This window comes from Clytia hemisphaerica, unplaced genomic scaffold, assembly GCF_902728285.1.
Source record: "Clytia hemisphaerica strain Z4C2 unplaced genomic scaffold, Clytia hemisphaerica genome assembly, whole genome shotgun sequence".
In the NCBI taxonomy this organism is placed as follows: domain Eukaryota; kingdom Metazoa; phylum Cnidaria; class Hydrozoa; order Leptothecata; family Clytiidae; genus Clytia; species Clytia hemisphaerica.
Window position 1 is genome coordinate 3576980 of NW_027104101.1, and position 20014 is coordinate 3596993.

The 20014-nt window shown below is 36.2% G+C and overlaps 2 protein-coding genes across 4 annotated transcripts in view; one reads left to right on the top strand and one right to left on the bottom strand.

Moving 5' to 3' along the window:
- Nucleotides 1-6058: 6058 nt before the first annotated feature.
- LOC136813117 (transmembrane protein 267-like) lies at nucleotides 6059-8743 on the top strand. The gene is made up of 2 exons (XM_067069642.1): nucleotides 6059-6480; nucleotides 8262-8743. The coding sequence occupies exons 1-2, from the start codon at nucleotides 6178-6180 to the stop codon at nucleotides 8592-8594; spliced, it is 636 nt and encodes a 211-aa protein (XP_066925743.1). The 5' UTR covers nucleotides 6059-6177; the 3' UTR covers nucleotides 8595-8743.
- A 259-nt stretch (nucleotides 8744-9002) lies between these two features.
- Nucleotides 9003-20014, bottom strand: part of LOC136813119 (regulator of nonsense transcripts 2-like) — a 78991-nt gene continuing 67979 nt past the window's right edge. For 2 of the 3 annotated variants that reach the window (XM_067069645.1, XM_067069647.1), the window contains exons 26-36: nucleotides 19790-19915; nucleotides 15171-15272; nucleotides 14601-14660; nucleotides 13817-13955; nucleotides 13387-13523; nucleotides 12411-12594; nucleotides 11988-12238; nucleotides 11456-11612; nucleotides 10856-11104; nucleotides 10010-10166; nucleotides 9370-9457 (exon numbers count right to left, since the gene is read on the bottom strand). In XM_067069645.1, coding sequence (XP_066925746.1) covers nucleotides 9448-9457; nucleotides 10010-10166; nucleotides 10856-11104; nucleotides 11456-11612; nucleotides 11988-12238; nucleotides 12411-12594; nucleotides 13387-13523; nucleotides 13817-13955; nucleotides 14601-14660; nucleotides 15171-15272; nucleotides 19790-19915 — 1572 coding nt within the window. In that variant the 3' untranslated portion in view covers nucleotides 9370-9447. Of the gene's footprint in view, nucleotides 9458-10009; nucleotides 10167-10855; nucleotides 11105-11455; nucleotides 11613-11987; nucleotides 12239-12410; nucleotides 12595-13386; nucleotides 13524-13816; nucleotides 13956-14600; nucleotides 14661-15170; nucleotides 15273-19789; nucleotides 19916-20014 lie in introns of all 3 variants that reach the window. The other variant, XM_067069646.1, reaches the window with a different exon arrangement.

Below are 20014 nucleotides of genomic sequence, written 5' to 3' on the forward strand. Positions count from 1 at the left end.
AACATAATCTTCGTGCACGTGTAATTTCTGTGCTGATAAGTTTCTTGCTTTTGTCAGTTTGTGCACAACATATCTGTCCACAATAACTTCAGATATTTGACAGGGAACAAAGGAAACAAAAGGAATAAAGCCTGGTTATGTGTTTTGAAAAATTGTTGCTGTTAGAATAGCCAGTCAAAAATTATGTTGACCTTAGAAAAGATTGATCCTTACTTTCAATTAGCAGGGTTGGGTTAAAGTGTTTGGATCAAATAGTTTGTGAAAATATCCCAAAAGCAAAAACTAAGTAAATCATTCATAAATGTTTTTAAACTACCTCTACCATCTGCTACCATTACTAAGATTTCCTATCTTATCCTAACACCAAGAAATTTGACATGAATATCCATCACCTTTTAGTGATCTTTGAACTAGTTATTTCTGAACAAGCCCTAATTAAAATGAAAGTGTAAAATCAAAATAATTTTATAAATATTATAAATCCTAAAACAATATGCATATGGTGAAGTGCTTACTACATGAATGAATACAATTAATTAATTTGTCCACTCATTAGATTTATTCCAAATCATTTCTAAAAGAAACAGCTATCAGAGTCTCAAGGTCCTATATTTGAGTTTTCAAAAAATACTCAATACATACAGTTTGTTCTACTCTAGAAGTGATCTTATTCACAATTTTGATGCATAAAAAAAAGGTTATTTGCAAATTGAAGGGTCTAACACCTAATTTGGCTCACCCAAGGAGGATAGTTTTGAATCAGTTTCAATAATGACTGAAGAAAGAAGGTGTCTGATACTGATAGGTTAGTTGTAAAACATTAAGCCCATCCATGGAGTACCTGATAGAATACCCCAAAAAGATACAGTCAGAGCGATAAATATCAAAAATGTGATAATCACCCTGTTGCCAATTTATAGGAATCAAAATAATTTTTAAAGTGTTTTTTGGTGAAAAAATGAATATATTTATTTCTGCTATTGCAGGCAGTAAAAACTAATATAGTGCATGCTCTGCTTAAAAATCATTGTCAATTTTAAATTTATACAGACCAAATTTAGCTTGCAAAATAGTTTTGATATATCAAACACTTTTAACTATTATTATATATAATATCAGTATAATCTCGGGTACCTAATAGCCGGGGGGATAGGAATAAGCGGGGGGTTTGGAATAAAAATGTCCTGGTTGGAAAATTTTTGAATAAGGAGGCTAATACAGCTGAATTAGGACAAAAGAGGGAGCTTTAAAAAATACTGTATATTGACAAAATAAACTTCAATTGACAAAATGATGGGAGGATCACAATATAATGGAGCCTGCCAACTCATTCAGTTGATATAAGATTTTCATGCTCAATGGGATGCAGATGGCATGAAAGGATATAAAAAGAGACCATTCAGAAAGCAATTCAGACAAAATCATATCGGCACAAAATTTTGCCGACCTAGAGGTCATTTTAGGTCGGCAAGGCCGTCCTAAGTAGGTTGTTTATGTCGGCAAAGACAAAATAGGAAGAAAATTAACGAACTAACAAATTCAGCTGCTCTATAAATGTGTTATTAAGTTTTATGTTTTATAAAGAGAATGGAATGAGGCTCCATTATCATGTGTTATCAAATGATAACACAATTAGATTAACCTAACAAATAATATTTTTCCTCTTTAGGTCGGCTTTGCCAACCCAAAACATTTCTTTTGTTGGCACGCCAACCTAGAGTGTAAATTACGTCAGCAAATAAAGGCCGACTTCAGCTCAAGTTACGTCAGCTTTCAAGTCGGCATTGCCGAATGCCGACCTGGATTCACAGGGCTGCCATTAGGTACTCCATGGATGGGCTCCATGTTTTACAACTGCCTGTGTCCGAGAGCAATTCTTTACTCAGTACTGTTATTGTATATTACTTCGAATGAATGTCAGGGGTTAAGATTTTAGGGATTCTAGCAGAAGCATTTATTCGAGAGGGGGGGGGTGTTTAAAAGAAGGGAGTGTTTATTAAATAATCATTCAACAAGGTCACATCAACAAAGTGAATGGAAACCTTATTTTGCCCTTTTGTTTTCTTTAAGTTCGAATACATAATTTTAGAGATGTAAAATTGGTTCAAAATTAATTTGAATACTGAAAGAATACATTATCAACACAAACTTTAAAGTTTTCCTCCATATGATTTGCCCTTACAGCTACTTGTCTCAAATAAATGCCTTGATGCATTTATTCAAAGGGGTGTTTATTTGAGGCCTTTATTGAAAATTTTACTTTTAAGGAGAGGTGTTAAAGAGAAGGGACTTTCATTCAAAGTAATACTGTACTTTCATAATCTTGGGATAACAATCATCAGTTCCAAATCTCAGACCATCTAAAAATTTACTATTAACACAGCCCTGACAATTCGGCTTTTTTGCCTCAGAATCTCTTTATTGAATATGTTGACTAAAAACAGTATTTTGCCACAGCATTTAATAATGAAAAACTTACTATAAAGCCTCACTCACCTACGACCTTCATCCGCTTGAGTCACAAATACCAACACTTGAAGATATCAATCTGACTATCGAGGAATTTGTCAAAGAAATCGGTACACTGTCACCAACTTCAGCACCTGGACCTGATGGTTTTCCAGCTATTCTTCTTCTGAAAACTAAAGATAACATTGCTCTACCACTTTCAATCATCTGGAGAAACATACTTAACAAAGGAATCACTCCAAAACTTTTAAAAACTGGACATATATCCCCAGTTTACAAGAAAGGGAATCAGGGACTTGCTGAAAACTATAGACCCGTTGCCCTCACATCCCACGTTTCAAAGGTCTTTGAAAAGATTGTACGAGCCAAGATACAGAATCATCTAGAAGAAAACAATCTGTATAACAATAATCAACATGGCTTTAGGAAAGGCCGCTCATGTCTTAGTCAATTGCTTCAACACACCGAAAGACTGATCCATTACCTAGAGAATGGAAACAACATTGACGTTATCTATTTAGACTTCAGTAAAGCTTTTGATAGAGTAGACCATACCATTTTGTTACACAAGCTTCAGAAAAATGGCATAAACGGTAAACTCCTTGAATGGATCAGATCCTTTTTGACTCATCGAACACAGAGAGTTTCAGTAAACTCAACCTTGTCCTCAGAAACAGATGTTATTTCAGGTGTGCCGCAAGGATCTGTGCTGGGACCGCTATTGTTCCTGATCATGATTCAAGATATCGATAACAACATCCTTCATTCTATTTTGGCATCGTTTGCTGACGACACTCGTTTGATGAAAGAAATATCCAAACTGGAGGATGTTTATCATCTACAAAATGATCTAGACACTGTCTACAAGTGGACAGAAGACAACAACATGCAGCTGAATGGTCTTAAATTTGAGCACCTTGCCTACGGGAAAAACGACGCTCTGAAGCAAAGTTCTCGCTATTTTACTGACACAGCAACGTTGATCGAAAATAAAGACGAAGTTAAAGACCTTGGAGTCACCCTAGACACTCAGTTGACTTATGAGAAACATATCCAAGAACAAATCAAAAAAGTGAAAAATATAAGTGCATGGATATACCGCACATTTAAATCAAGGGAAATTGAAACCATGTTAACTTTATGGAAAGCACTAGCCATCCCTCATTTGGACTACTGCTCTCAACTCTGGTCTCCCTGGAAGCGTGGTCTTGTCCAGCAACTGGAAGAAGTTCAAAAATCATTTTTACATGGAATTCCATCCCTCAGACATCTCAATTATTGGGAAAAACTCAAATCATTAAAACTGTATAGCCTTGAAAGACGGAGAGAGCGGTATCAAATAATTTATACCTGGAACGTCATTGAAGGCAACGTCCCGAATTTTGATTATGACGAAAGTAAAGGAGGCATTTCCTGCCATATAAATCAGAGATTGGGGAGAATTTGCAATCTAAAAGCTGTCAATATCAAACACAAAAATATCTGGAGGGGAAGTCTTTCCCAAGAAGGCCCTCGATTATTCAACACCCTTCCCAGACCAATAAGAGATTTGACAAACTGCCCCAAAGAAGTATTCAAAAAACACTTAGACACCTTCCTCACAACTGTTCCGGACGAACCTCTGCTTGCCCACTATTTTAACCTTAGGCAAGCTGACTCCAACAGTCTCAAGGAAATGTCGAAGCATCGGACTCAACGAGTTGGATGAGCTGTTCAAGCAAAAGCCAAAAAGAGGTACAAAGAGGTAGGTAAGTACAAGACAGTGGTTGTTCCACCTCTTGTTTTTATCAACTTTTTAAAATGTATGTATTTCACTAAAATATGATCATTATAACGTTGAATTCATTGATTTATGCATTTTATATTTTTTATCGTAATTTTGTGACTTTTTGAGATATCACTACATTTTCTCGTCATCTGGAGACCATACTTTTGGATGTGTTTGGATACTTTTGGATGTGTTTGAGCGTACCGCTCTGGCAAGAATCTTTTGATCCACACCACAATCTTCATTCAATCCATAATTCCTGAAGGAAGAAATGGATCAGCAGAGAGATTTCATGATTATGACCATGATTATTACCATGATTATTACCCAAAACTTATGAAAGTAACTCCATGGTTTTAGTTGAGTATTTTGGCCAGTAAATTGAGATCAGCTAATAGGTTTTTGTTTTACTCATTCTAGATTTTTGAATATAAAATTTATGAAATTAACAGATAGAAACGTGACAAAATACTTTAATTACACTAGGTAAATACTACAGTTCATCTAAGCTAATATTTTCAAAAATAGTGGTTTCTGAATTAATTCGGTATAGTTCCTCAAGACCATGTTTAGATTGAATGAAAATTTCTTTGACTTCATTCATTGCCATTTTTCTTGCTTCCCTGTTTGCTGCACGCTTCAAAACAAGGTCAAGTTCAACTTCATTCAGCTTGCAAACTTTTATTGTATAGCCTTTCCTTTTTAAACGTATCATATAATCTATCAGTTCCTCATATTGTACACACGTTCCCTCTGCCACAAAACTAAGTTGGTTCTCAAGAAGCCAGTCTGTTAGGATGATTGCAATCTGACGTGCTCTTGGATAAAATTTATTTACTTCCATTTTACTAAATCCTGGTAGCTGCTCCATGATTTCATCAGTGTCAACATATGCATATTTTCCATAGGTTTTGTGGGGAAGAATTTTGTTTTGAATAAAGGTAGTCTTGCCTGATCCCATGGGACCTAACACAAATAAAGCATCTTTATAGTATTGAATGGAACCTGACCTTCTGTAAAATGTCTTATATTTTTCAATGAGTTGGTTATTGTCTTTTTGCAATGGACACATTTCTTTTGATGAATAGAATCGTTTATGAATGTAGTGGTTTCTACTTAAACATTTGTTATTGGTGGGTCTATATGCAGCTTCACATCTCAAGTTTCTTTTTTGAACCATACAAACAACAGCAAAGTTGAACACATGAACACATAAAATAGTTTTGGTTGATTAGTTGAAGCAACATGATTAGCACATAACAACAAAGCTGGAAGTTGAATTCTTTGAAAACCTCTATTAAAACTGGATGAGAGAATTGGAGCAAGGAGAACCATAGGTGTGATTCCTTTGTTATTCAGTTTACTGTTAAATTTCAGAAGAATTTGAATCAAAATTTCTATGAATGAAAAATTAGAACATAAAATATTCATAACATGTATAATAAAAGGAAAGAAATTTGTATGTATTCATCAGTAGCAGCTCAAATTAAAAGGCAAATCAAAGCTTATACATAAGTAATAGGTGAAATCAAAGAAAACTATCTAATAAACATTTCTAATAATGGTAATAAAAATGAATAATTCACTTTCTCATCATTTCGTTCGTTGGTGTTGGTGCTAAAAAAAGAGCTTATGCTTTGAAGCCTCAGTCTCAGAACCTCTGGAGACATAGATAAAATTGACAACTTCAAAGTAATTAATAGGGAAAAATAAATACAAACCCCTTGAAAGCTACACTAGACGAATCTTTTCTGACCTGATGCTGGTTTCCAGTAGATACTGCAAGTGCCAAATCATGAAATTTTATTACCAGCATGTTTCTCAAATCCGATTTTTAATCCGACAATTACAAACAATTCGTAATCGGGAAAACGGAATACGAAAATAACAACAAATATGGCGGCATGATGAGGTGAAAGTTTCGAAAATTCAAATCGAGAATGAGCCTTTTATGGACAGTTTTGGTATATTGCTTGAAGGTTTTACCGACAGCCTTATGTGCTTATGCTAGTGATTTATCATTGATTCATGGGCCTCCAAAATTTATGCAAAAGTTTCAGTTTTCAAAGGCAATTTTAGATAATGTTTTGGGTCATGGTTTGGTAGCGTTTTCCTTGTGGCTTGCTGTTCTTGATTACAATTTATCAAACCGATGGCATTGTTTTGAATGTTTCCTTAGCTTTTTCATTGGTTCTGTAATAGACATCGATCATTTTATTATGGCTAGATCTTTGAATTTGCATGTAAGTATATATTATAATGATATAAAAAGTTCGTCCGTAAAAAATTTCGTCACTTTCACCAACTACTACCCTTCCCTTTGCCACCGACGGGGGTGCTCCGCTGAGGTTCGAAAAATGGACCCTACGTGGGACTCGTTTTTTCTAAAATTTTGCCGAATTTTGCGAAAAAAGTGACCCGGAATGGGACTGTAAGTCCAAAATTTTCTCAAATTTTCTACTTTTTCCCAAAATTCTCCAAAAAAGGCACTCTACATGAGGGACTGATTTTTCTATTTTGGTGTTTTTGCGACCCTACCTCCTGGGACTCGTGGTGGGGTTAAAAAAGGTACACTGACCAGCGGCGCATCCCCGTAACCCATTTTGCCCTAGTACCACCACCAAGGTGGGCTATGTTTCTAGAATTTAGCCAGGGGCTATTTTCCTTAGCCCCCCCCCCCTAAAAAATGTTGGAGGCTGGACTCCTCTGCACACTATGTAAATCGATTGTTTTCTGAAAACAATGGAAAGACAATACTTCGCTCTCCACCGTTTATCGATGTTAATCCAGAGTCTCTATAATAAATCCATAGAAGTAGTAAATTCCATCACCAGTTATTTGGCACCTGGGAGTACTGTGGTTTACTATGTAGTGTACTTTAATCGTAGAAATTTTAGCGAGACTAATTTTAGCGTATATTAGCGAGTCAGGAAAATCTTGATTTTTTTTGGATTTATTTTAGCGAATCACGATTTCAAAAAATTACGCGTGGATAAATTTTAGCGGATAGATTTTAGCGATCTGTTAGACTGGAGTCGTTTATAATGCATGTAATACTAATAATACCAATACTACTAATAATAATACGGGATTTAGTTTGTATAAACGACTGGAAGAATCCGGTGTTCCAGCCTTATAGATACAGGGGCTAGCTACGCAGAAACTTGCGTAGCGAGAAAACAATTTATCAAGCAACAACAAACTCTCAAAACGAAATCAACTCAAATGAAAAACTTTCAATACACAAATCCACACAAATTTTTTTTCTCGAGAATTATTTTGAGCAGGAAAAAATTATAATCGCAAATATTGACACTTTTCTTTTGTTTGGAGTTAGTGCGCAAAGGTTTCTAGACGACTAAAATTGTTCCATTCATTACTTTTTGCTTTATTTCTACTATGTATAGATTAGTCGTCTAGCTTGCTAGACTAGCGATCTGTCGATTCGGCGTGTTTTAGCGGATTTATTTTAGCGAAAATAGAGAAAACTCCCTAAAACGCTAAAATTAGTCTCGCTAAAATTTCTACGATTAAAGTATGTGACGTTTCTCATTCCTCTGCGGCAATGAATTTTGAAATAAGCCGGGTCTGTGTACAGATCAACTGTAGTTGTTGCCACTGCTTTTTTCTGTATTGGAGGAATCCAGGAAACGTCTTTGATAATAATAAGTAGTAAGTAAGTATGTTCATCTGGTGGCTGTCGGCGGAGCCGGGAGTGAGGGAGTCTATCCCCTTTTCTATTTGCGCTAGACCTGGGAGATCGAATGCTGAGGTGGAGCGCCACACCTACTCTCAGCTCCCAGTAACTTACCGCCTAGATCAGATTACCCAATCTAAGCTACTCATTCGCTGAGTTGGCGGTGACCGGGGATCGAACCCACAACCCTTAGATTGTAAGGCGAATGCTCTACCGACTGAGCTACCCGGCCACAAAAATAGATAATAATAAGAGTTGAGTTAAAGCCAGTGATATTCCCTTTTCGGAAAGACCATACTGTAATAGCTGTTTTCCAATTTTTTTCAGAACGCATTGAATTTATCAAGTCGCCCGATGTTTCACAACACGAGTCTTCTCGTTTTATTTCTACCCATCCACATTTTTATATGGAGCCTAAAGAACAAAGATGAATGGTATCACAATTTGCTGTTGATATGCGAGACGGCGATCTTGTCACATCATATAAGGGACGCTAACCGTCGGGGAATGTGGCTTTGGCCTTTTGGTAACACACCACCGATCCGTCCAAGCTGGATTTACATTTCATTGATCGCTATTCTCCCGATCGCTGTGTGGTATGTCAAAAAACTTTTGAAGAAAAGGCTTTTCGAAAGCCCAAGAGTTATAGACCTTGTATAAATTGTTTCAAATTTAGTTCAAAATATTTATTTGCCATAAGTTGATAGGTTTTTTCTGATATAAAGTTCAATTTATATTTTTTATATTGTAGAGTAGATAGATAATATGTTCTTTCAATGGGCTTTTCCAGAAAAAAATTGAACATGGGGTGGAGGATATAATAATTTTCAGCGATTTACCCCCGGACAAAGTGACTTTTGGCCCCCGGACAACGGGTTTTACCCCCCAAACAAGCATCAGTTGACCCCCCGGAAAACCCAAATTACCCCCGGACAGAGCAATTTTACCCCCCGGACAAGGCAAATTTTGATGATTTTTCGCTACCCCACGGACAATATATCCTCCACCCCCCATGTACGGACATTTTCTGGAAGAGCACAATGGCGTTACAAATGAAGTCATGTTTTTGGGTCACTTCATCATTTTTTTTCCATTCAAAAAGAACTAGACATTTAAAAGTTAAACCTATTAAAAATTTCCTGAGGTGCAATCACATTTTACCGATTTGTAAGTCTCTTTTTTTTAAGAAATATTGTCTAATAATAATGCATCTCCAAATGTTTTCTTTGTAATTAACTGGAAAGATGTAGCATTCCATCTCAATAAAACTTTCTTTCAACTTTCGAACATTTTTAATCAACGGTAATTTAATGTGATTGGTTCAACATCAGTATTCATAACAACGCAGTAGTCATTGGAGCCTTTTTTTCTCCATCGTGACGTAAGACATCGTATTTTCTCGATCAACCGGCTCCTTAAACGAACCTTCTTTTTCTCCAACTCCCAAAATAAATTCAACTTCTCAACTTTCTTTAACGGACGAACATTTTCTTTAACGGACGAACATTATCTTTCAGCGTCGACTAAAAAGAAGAATGTAAAACAATATTGTATAAATGGATATTTTTATAACGTTTTTCATTTAGTTGATGATTGTCGTCCAAACGGGCGGCATGAAACTTAAAGTTCTAAATAATAAATCAAAGTCTCTTTCTTTTAAAATGTGAACAAGCTCTGGTATCATCGAGCACTCTCGGCAGAAGAAAATAGACTTGTGTAAAACAATATTATAATTTCCATATGTAAAGGAATTGGCCAATGAATAAGCTTTACATCATTAGATGCATCATTAGTTATATCGGGTATATAAAAAAAATGGGAAAAAATCTCAAAATTGAATGAGCGGGGGTTGGAGAATAACAATGTTCTGGGTGGCAAATTCTTTAAAGTGTTGACACAAAAGAAAAAATTAGGGCAAAACTTAATATTTTCACCAAATTCTATTAGAAGGGAGGAAATGCATTTCGAAAGTCTCAGGTGGAAAATAGCTTTACATTTGATGTGATAAACACTCTCTAATTCACCGTCGTTTTTTGTTTCCCATCGCAAAGGAATAAAAGTTTGATTGAACTCACCTCCCAGTGGTGTTGAAGAGGGCTTGCTCTACATCTTTGGCTTTCAAACGATTTGTATGTTGGACCGGTTGTTGTTGTTGATGGTGACCCCCTCTACGATGTTGTCTGTTGTAAGAGTATCCACCTTTACGTTGAACGCGTGTCTGTTGCATCATTTCTGGAAAAGGAAAGGGTTAGGAAGATGATCTAACTGTAGGAAAACATCTCCACTATCAGCCCTCAAATTAGGGGATGGGAGGTTTAAACTCGTATCCCAGCCAGTCATTTTTGAAAGTGAGTATATTTCCCTAGCATCAAAGCAAGGCTGTTGCACTCTCCAACTTGCATGATACGAATACAATAATCAATAGCTTAAATTAGCCTAACAAACCATTAAACCGTATTACTTTAAGATTTAGAGGGGCGTTTATTCGAGGTGGCGTTTTTAAAAAAATCTTCAACTAAGGTCACTTATTAACAAAGTGAATGAGAACCTTGTTTAGCCTTTTCGATATCTTTCAGCTCAAATCATTAATTTAACTGATGTAAAAATGGGTCAAAATTACCTTAAGTGGGTTTTAATTTTAGCGTGGGCCAATTTTGAGACACTAAAATGGCTAATAATTACTATAAAATATAATCAAAAGTTGTGATTTTTTACATAATATTCTTTTTGTCCAATTTGGCAGGGATTTAATTTGGCGAATAATCGTTTCTTTGAAATTTTGACGGAGATTTAATTTTTCCTTTAAGGAGGGACGTTCGTTCGAGGGGATTGGGGGGGGGGGGGGGGCGTTTAAAAGGAGGGAATGTTTATTCAAAGTAAGACGCTAACTAAAAAAACAAACAAAAAGTATATTAACATACCGTTATAGGATTCTTCTTCTTGTCGTTGATTATAATCGAGTACCAGTCTCTTCATCTCTTCATGTTCAGCTTGTTTTGCTAGTTGTTTGTGGTGAATGTTAGCTGCAAGGTCTGAAGTCATTGGTATGTTCAAATCTTTAACAATCTGTTTGTTGTTTCGCTTCATCATGAGCACGAAATTGACGCAATTTGATTGCTTCTCTTCTTCGACAGAGGTGGATGTTGAAGTTGAATACTTCTTCTGTTTACCTGAAATTTGAAAAAAAAAGCTTGGTAGATCTCAAAGTTTGATAACTCTCAAGGTACAGTTAAAGATAATAACAAGGCCTTAACCATTAAACTAAATCCCATTTGCTTTAGGTATGTATTTTTCTGTAATAAAACTTCCGCATTTATTGAGAATAGGAACCTTTTTGTATTATATGAAACCCCTAATGCGTACTTAAGTGAAAATTAATTTAAATTAAATTCATGTTGTAAGATCCAAAAGGGGTTGGGAGATTAATTATTTCTGATTTTCCCTTTGCAGTATATTATGGTTTCAAATTATTTTCCAATAGTAGGGTATAGAAAATAGACAAGCTTTATAATCAAACCAACCTTTGAGGTTCATAGGTATAGCGATATCAAGGTGAGGTATTGTGGAAGATTCGGTGAGACGTTCGGTCAATGATTCACCCATCAAACGATCGAATTCTTTGCAAAACAAATCATCTTCTTCGCATTGTAAATGTTTTGGTGCTTCTCGCAATGTCACCTGAACAAGAAACATAACTGAGTTGTAGAAGGGAAAACTGACAACTATTTCTTTCTCTTGATCAAACGGCCTTTAGGGGGCAAAACAAGCTTAGCTGAAAAACATAATTCTTTTAGGCCACATTTAAACAAAATTGTACTATTTTTGTAATCTAATTTGAGATGTAGCTCGAATAAATAGTAGGTGCACTTCAGTAAACATTCGTTAGGATGGCCGAAAAAGAATTTTTAGAGGGAATTTAAAAGCCCACCAAAACTTCTTCCCTGAAGATATGATTGAAACACGATTCTTTGAGATTCATTTGATGAAGGTTGGAAACTGAGGTAAATAAGACACATCAGCAAGTAAAAAAATAGGTAATGAAATCTTTCTCACCTCTTCATCCATCATAAACATTTGGTCTCCGTCTTCATCAAACTCATCCCCATACCCCTCTTCGCCACCATCTCCCATGACGTAATCTTCCACCGCAATCTCCTCGTCGTCATCTTGAGAAGACTGGGAACGACCGAAGGGTGAGAAAGCAAGAGGTGAAGAATTGAAAGGGCTGGGTGAGAGGTTGCTGTCATCTGTGGAGTCCACGCTTCCGGAGATGTTGTTAGGGTCTGGAGCACTGGAAATAAGTTCTATTAAAGAAATAATTTGAGAAATTATCTAAATATGCTGAAATATGCAAATAATAAAAATGTGATTTACAATGCAAACTCAAACATCGATTCCAAAAAACCCAACTCATTAGACTCACATATCCCCGATTTGGGATAGTTATCCGATTCGGGCTTACCGGGGAAAACTTACTGATTTTCTCTTCATATTCTTTAGTCAGTTCATTAGCAGCCTCTTGAGCTTCTTCGACAGAGGAATACAATTTGAGTTTGGGTCGCATGCTTTCGATAGTGTCTGCAATCATGAAATCTACGTCACGTGGGAAGGGACAATTTTCATTCCAACACTCGCTCTCCTTCTTTTGACGAATGTAAAGCTGAAGAAGAAGAAAAGACGATGGTGGTTGCTCTTAAAGAACTAATAAGGATTCTTCCTAACCTTATAAGAACCCAATCTGTACGATATTTCATTATTTTTGAAAAAGATTTCAGCAGTCAAAAACAAGACCGTTATTCTACCCTAAATAACCTGGCTTTAGTCTATATTACTTTATTTTTGGAGTACTTAGAGGTACAATTTCCAGCCCCCCCCCGTTTATTAGGACCCCGAGAGTTAATCACATATGTTAATACTAATAGCCAGGGTGTTTACAGGAACCTTTTTTTCTCCATTTTCAAGATTTACAAATCTATCCCCAACTAGAGAGATGGAAAACTAACCGACGAAAACTAACCCTAAAGCTTAGCTTTACAAACTCGCTATAATAATGATAGATATACAGTATACAAGGTAAAAGTGGCCCAATGTCAAAACTAAAGAATCTAGATTTGATGTGTAAAAGTTCAGTACTTTAATCAGATTAATTTCGCGAGTTTCTTGCTAATTAAAACTCTCGAAAAAGCGTGAGATTCCTGACTCGCGAAATCAAATCCACCGTAAAATCGTTAAAACCGAATTTTTGGCGGAGAAACCAGTCCAAAGTCTCCATTTGTGGCAAAAAATGGTTATTTTCAGCTGTTTTCAGGCTTATTCGTAAAATTAAATCAACACGAAATTTTTCAAAACTCTGACTCGCAAAATTAAATCCAGAAATTTTAATTAATCCGATTAAAGTATAAACTAACGATGTATGAATTCATGATTATACAACGACAGCTTTCATTTTTACCTGGAAGAAAATGAGGAAGCAGTCCATCTTTTTCTTCGTGGAACCGCGATCGAAATATTGTCCACACGTGTCGAGTAAAGTACAAATCAAGCGAATACGAAACAAGTGCTCTGGTGGATCCAACTCTGACAGCGACACTACAAAGAGAGAAAGAAAGGCTTTTATACGAATCGCTTGAAGGTGTACAAAGAATAGCTAAGCATAGTTTCCTATTATAACTTTTTCAGTAGTGCTATGTCCCTCAAAGCTGTGAAAGGGAAAGTGCCATTAATATGTCATTTTCTGGCTGGAATTGATAATTTTTGATGACGCTTAAGCCATTGAAGCGTTAGGTGGCTCAAGGCTAGGTATATTGAAAAGTTGCTTTTGGAAGACAGTTAACTATAAGCAAGGACTTTTCGATGACAACTGTACAAAAAGAAGGACTTACTGTCGACACAAGCACCAAAAGTGAGCATGAGATACAATGTGCTGAAGATGAGTTGACTATCGATCAAACGGTAATTATACATTTCACCCAAGAACTTGATACTACTCAATCGCCGTTGGTTATCTCGGAATACGTTCGTCTGAAAGAGAAACGGTGCTCCAGTGAGTGAGTGTGCGAGCTACCTTAGAGATTTTAACGAAGTTAAGCATTCGGTAGAGATTTCACGATAAAGAAGAACTAAAAATTTGACGATATTTTTTTATGGGACACATCCGCCTTACTTACCGCTTAGAATATAGAAAACTGCAGTCGCGGGAACGAAAGTCACAAGAAACACATTCGTCGTCGCGGAATATCTGCCGATACTTAACTTCGTTATTACTTTTGATGGTATACAAAGAAAGCGCACAACTCATACAGACAAAGCAGAATCGAACGGAGCGACGTGGGGGCAGGAGAAAATCGTTCTGTGAAAGATGATAATCGGCTTAGATACCCTATATTGCTAAATTCTCCTTCGGTCAAACCATGACTGCCCTTCGGTTTTAAACTCTCGTGTCGCCCCACAGCATAAAATTAGTATGGTCTAAATCGTAATTTCTTAACCCGGTAAGTAATGAAGAATTTCACGCGAACGTTGAAAAGAAGCATCCGTTGAGTCGGTAGTGTCTTCGGTGCAGCGAGTTAAGCATTGACTTCAGAGTGAGAAATAGTAAAAATCAAAAGAAAGGGTCAACTTGAAGAAACTTTTTGAAAGTCGTTTGCCGTAAGAAAATTCTGTTACCTCCATTCCAAGTCGAATATTTTCCAGAACGCCATCAACGACAGAGATGGCAACATCATCCTATTGTGTGAAGAGAAGAGAAATCGTTTATTTAAGTATCACCATTATCATTTCACATAAAAGTTTCAGAATAACTTTCAAGACAATTCATTTTTGGAATGTGACGCGCATTCCGCTTTAAGCTTACGTTTGTTATCTTATACCAAGTGGAAACCAATCTCAAGGGAACTAGTTAAATTACGCTGACATGGTTTCCACGTTGTGAATAGTCTAGAAATATAAGCTAGTTTTTAGATTCAGTCACTAGGATAAATCTGATGGTTAAGTTGTGACTGAACAACAGTATTCCAAAGCAAACTTAAAATCCGTAAATGTAAAAAATCTTTAAAGCGCCGAAAACGCTATATTGCCATTAGCCGTGTGTCACAGCATTGTGAATACAGGATTAGTTAACTAGGCTGCGTTGCAAACTCAGCTGGTACACACAACGTTCTTTCGACGTTCTTTGAATTTTCTGGATGTTAGATGGACAGTGAAAAACGTTATGTGCTAACTGGGAAACTTGCTTACGTGATAGTCAGAGATTCCAGCCAACATGTTCGCAAGACATCTTATGTTATTGAACTTGATGTTCCAAACGTTTATCATGCATTTAACAGCGTACGGTTTGATCTAAACGAGACAAAATAGAGAAAGGATGACTTGATGTTTCAAACGTTTATCATGCATTTAACAGCGTACGGTTTGATCTAAACGAGACAAGATAGAGAAAGGGTGACTTGATGTTTCAAACGTTTATCGTGTATTTAACAGCGTACGGTTTGATGTAAACGAGACAAAGGAGAGATGGTATCTTGGTAAGAAAAGCAGTTATAGAAGATTCTCCTTGAATCTATTAGTGGTTTTGCTTTTAAGGGCGGAAGATATTCAAATTTTGATCAGGTTCAAAGCCAATTAAATTTCATTCACACGTGTTATTGGATATTAATCAAAGATATTGGCGTTTAGAGCACTGACCTTTATATACCCTGGACCAAGCTTCTCAATCCCAGCCAAGCAAAATCTTTGATCGGAGTTTTTTGAAAAGTGGTACCCTAATGGCGGCACTACTCGATAGTGGTGTAAATGCATCGAGAGCGCTAGGTCTACTTTTCCTCAAATTCTTTTGGTGATGTAGCGACGTTAGACGTTCATTTTTAACATTGCAATGGCTTCTTCTCGGGTACCAATTCCGAAAAAACTCCAATCAAAGATGGCGGATATAGCTTGGTCCAGGGATATATAAAGGTCAGTGGTTTAGAGTAGACTGACTCTTCTTTTGAATGTAATGTTCATGGGAATATCCACATTTGTTCACGTGTGAGTTAACAACAATTGGCAGATAATGAGATGTTAAAATAATGGGGTGTGGTCAACTTAACTGACTGTCAATATACAATAACTCTCAAGAATATATAAACAGTAGATCATTCATTTAAAACTTATTGGAAAGAAGAGGACTATTCAAAGATAGATCGAGAAAATGGAGAAATTTCTAACCATTTTAATTCTTTGCTTCTTCAATGGGCGTTTAAATGGAACTGAAGATTTGGAAGAGGAACCGATGGACGGAAATTTTATGCTTTCTTTAAAAACAGAAACTGCTAGGACAAGTGTTGGTTCCTTTTCTAGCACACACAGTGCAGCTGTTGACAGCATGTTTTTAATGGATTTAAAAAAAGAATCAACAATTGAAGAAGATGAAGAAAACAATCTATTGACATGTGACAACTTGAATGGAATCATCACCAAAGCAAACAGGAAAGGAGAACTGGATACGAACATGCCGGGATGATTAAAGAAAGTTCGATTGCACTTGAAGTTCAATTTTGCATGAACAATATGGTCGAAAAGAAACTGATCGCTATTGAAGATTGTCATAAGAAGGAGGAAAGTCACCCTGGGTTTCCCATATACTGCAACGTTAAAGAAATTAATAATGGTGGACAAACCGACAGAGGATATCTTCTTTGGTTGAAACAATGTTTATCCGGCAATTGTACAGAAGAATTTTCCTTACAAGTTAACAAAAACAGATATGAACCATTCTTTCTAGGAACCTTCCCTGGAACCTAGCGAATTGTGACAACCAAACTTATCATAAGTTACCTTAAAGGAAGAAATTTTGGCAGGGAAGAAAATTTGGCAAATTAAGTTCCCACCAAATTATTTTTTTTCGGCTATCTGCCTAATCAAATTCCTGCCAAATTTAATTTTTTCTTTTATGTCTGATTTTTCACAATTTACCCCCGATATCAATGTTTTCACCCTGATTTCGGATTTAAAAATCTGTCATCCGCCAAATTAAATTCTCGTCAAAATTAGCTTTCTTCCTGACCCGCCAATAATTAAATTCCCGCCAAAATTTCTTCCTTTAAGTTAGTTTTGTATAGACATTGTGAAGTGTTTAATGGATTTGGCGTACTATGTAAGAAATAAAGAACCTAAGTAAGTAAGTTTGCGTCCCCAGTCGAAGGCGATCCGAAGACTCCCTTTTCTCAAGCTGTGGAGGTAGATCTTTCCCTTAATTACTGAGTATCAAAAAGAAAGGCATCAAGTAACATTTTATACTGAGTACCAAGGTTTTGATTATACCCGGCCTGGGATCGAACCCACGACCTTGGGCACCGTAGATGGATGCTCTGCCATTTCAAAGACGGCCGCATATAATATATCGATCATACTTCCCTACCTAGAGTTTTTAATTTCAGTAATATTCTAATATATTATAAATGCAGGTAAATATATTATTGAACTTGAATAAAGCCAAGAATAATCATTTTTATCACCGATCCAAAAAATATCTGCTACAGTATCTGATTGGTTAAAAAGAGACAATATATATTGTATTTTACATGTACAAAATATGAATTGACGAAAAGATGTTGTTGCATTGTAGCGGGTAGCAGCAATCTAACGTCACTTTTTTACAAAAGTGCCCTGCGCTTTTTTCCCAGCACAAAAAGTGTATTTTTTGGGTCAACGATAAACCAGTTATCAGACATTTGCTCGTACAATATGGAAATATTTCACTCGTTCCGGATTTTCCGTATATTTCCCTAACCTAAAGGCTTGGAAAATATTGAACGGAAAAATCTCGGAGCTTGTAAAATATTTCTCATATTGTACACGCAACTTTCCGATAACTCTTACGTAGCTTAAATTTGGTTGAGCATAGTTGTGCTTATATTTTTGACAATTTCGAGCCAAAATGTTCTCGGTGGCATTCTGGAAATAAATTCACTTAAATAAACAAAGTTACCTTGAGTTATAAAAAGTGGCCCTCAATTTTAAGAAATCTATTCTAAATCATCAAAGTTGGGAAGTAAAAGAATCAGAACTGTAATTGCGAAAGTTTCAGATCAAAAAACTTCTATGAAAAAAACTGTATTTGGGACTGTGAATTAGAATTATTTTGATGTGATAGGAAACTAAATGCGTGTCATATAATCTCTCTGTATCTCAACTGTCAACAGAGGTTAAGAAGGAAGTAAAAAGGGAAATTTCTCAGAAAGGTTGTAACATGATACAATGTGTCAATAATGATGACGTCATGACCTACTTGTCATCATATCTTTCTTGTTTGATGAATCCATATTTTTGAACAAGTGTTTGTGTAAGGATTAAGTAAGAAAGTAGGCGTGAAAAACTTAAGATAACAACTATAACGAGTGGGACTAAGTAAGTTTGCGACCGCAGTCGGAAGTGACCCGAAGGCTCCTCTTTCGATAGCTATCTGCTCGAAGATAGGGGAGGGCACCACTCTTTCTCACTGGATTGCTCCACTTACCCTTGATCCTTCTCTTTATTGCTGAGCATCAAGCAGAGAGGCATCAAGTGCCATTTTAGAAATCTTTGGTTCTGCTTCTGATGTATCTTTATTACTATGAGAGACCAACTTACTTTTTGTAAGAACAAACTAGGGAAGGGCGGGAAGAACGAAACACGTGTCTGCGGATAGACGTAAGAACAAACTATAAAAGACATGAGACTTCGATGGTAAAAAATATTAAAAACATAATTAGAACGTTGAGAGGCTTAGAACTCAATAAGTTAAAAATATCCGAAGGCTTCGAAAATCTTTGTAAGTTCTTATAAAGAAACCGTGCAGTGATCAAACTATTTTATGAGGTCCACTAGTGGCACCCCTACCTCATTACGCATATGGCTGAGACCTTAATCACGCCATTTATACCGAAAAATTCGAAATCAGTCATGGTTCGAAAATCTCCTATCTAGATCAACTCTCTTTCAAGATTTGACATACACCCTCTGTCTCAAGATTATTTTTCAGAACTTAAATAGAAATAGAATGGCATAGCCTGAACCGAGACGACTTCTACAAGAGTGCAGAGACAAATACTACTTGAAATACACTTACGAATATCAAGCACACGTAATTACAACATACCACATAGCGTGTTTTGGTATATATTTTGGCACACAAGCCCCCGAAAAACAAACAAAATGGAGACAACACCGGCTTACAGAAATCAAATCTGTCAAAATGTTTTTGAAAGTACTTCCCGCTTAATCTCTCTCAGTAGTACAAACATTACGTCACAACAGTTCTAAGAAAGCCAATAGAAAACTAGGAATTTCGTGAATTTTACCACACAGAAATCGTATGTGCATTTTTTGCACAAAACTTCGAGGAAAAGACTCACCAAGATATTTGGTGATTTCTAAGGACACGTTAAGTCACGAAATTTTGATCATTTCAGTTTCCTAACCCCTACATATGTACTTGGACAAGAAAAAGTTTCCCCACCTTTTTAAACATCTGACAGAGATTAAGATTTTTGTCAGCGTTTTTGCCAAGGTAAAGCATATGATCAGCACGTGACCAACAAAATCTCAAATATAATTTTTTCTTCCCTAACATGATAAACTTCAGTTAATTTATTTTCTCATATAACTTCAGTTAAATTCACTTTATGAAGAACCGAGTTAGTTTTTCCTCCCAGGTTGGACTGAAATTTTGGTTCAGTCAAATCAACAGAAAAAAGATTAGATTTTTTTTTTAATTTAAAAATTTCTTAAATAGTGAACTAACTGATGACGCTAGAAAAACTGATATTCAAGTCCTGACACAAGTAAAAAACTCACACAAATGAATAAACCAATCCTTATTTAGATGAAATTGTTACCTTTTCTTCTTTCCAGGGCAATTTTCTCATCTGGCGAAGAACTTTTTCTGTTGTTGTTTTCGATAAGTCTTTGTAGAGAAGTTTGCGGATGTATTCGTGCATCGGTGGCCTGATCTTCCGTTGAATCTAAACAAGAACATACATTCTCGTTTCCGATCGTGAGGATTGTCTGAGGATACTCTTGGGTTATAATCACTGACCTTTGTATATCCCTGGACCAAGTCA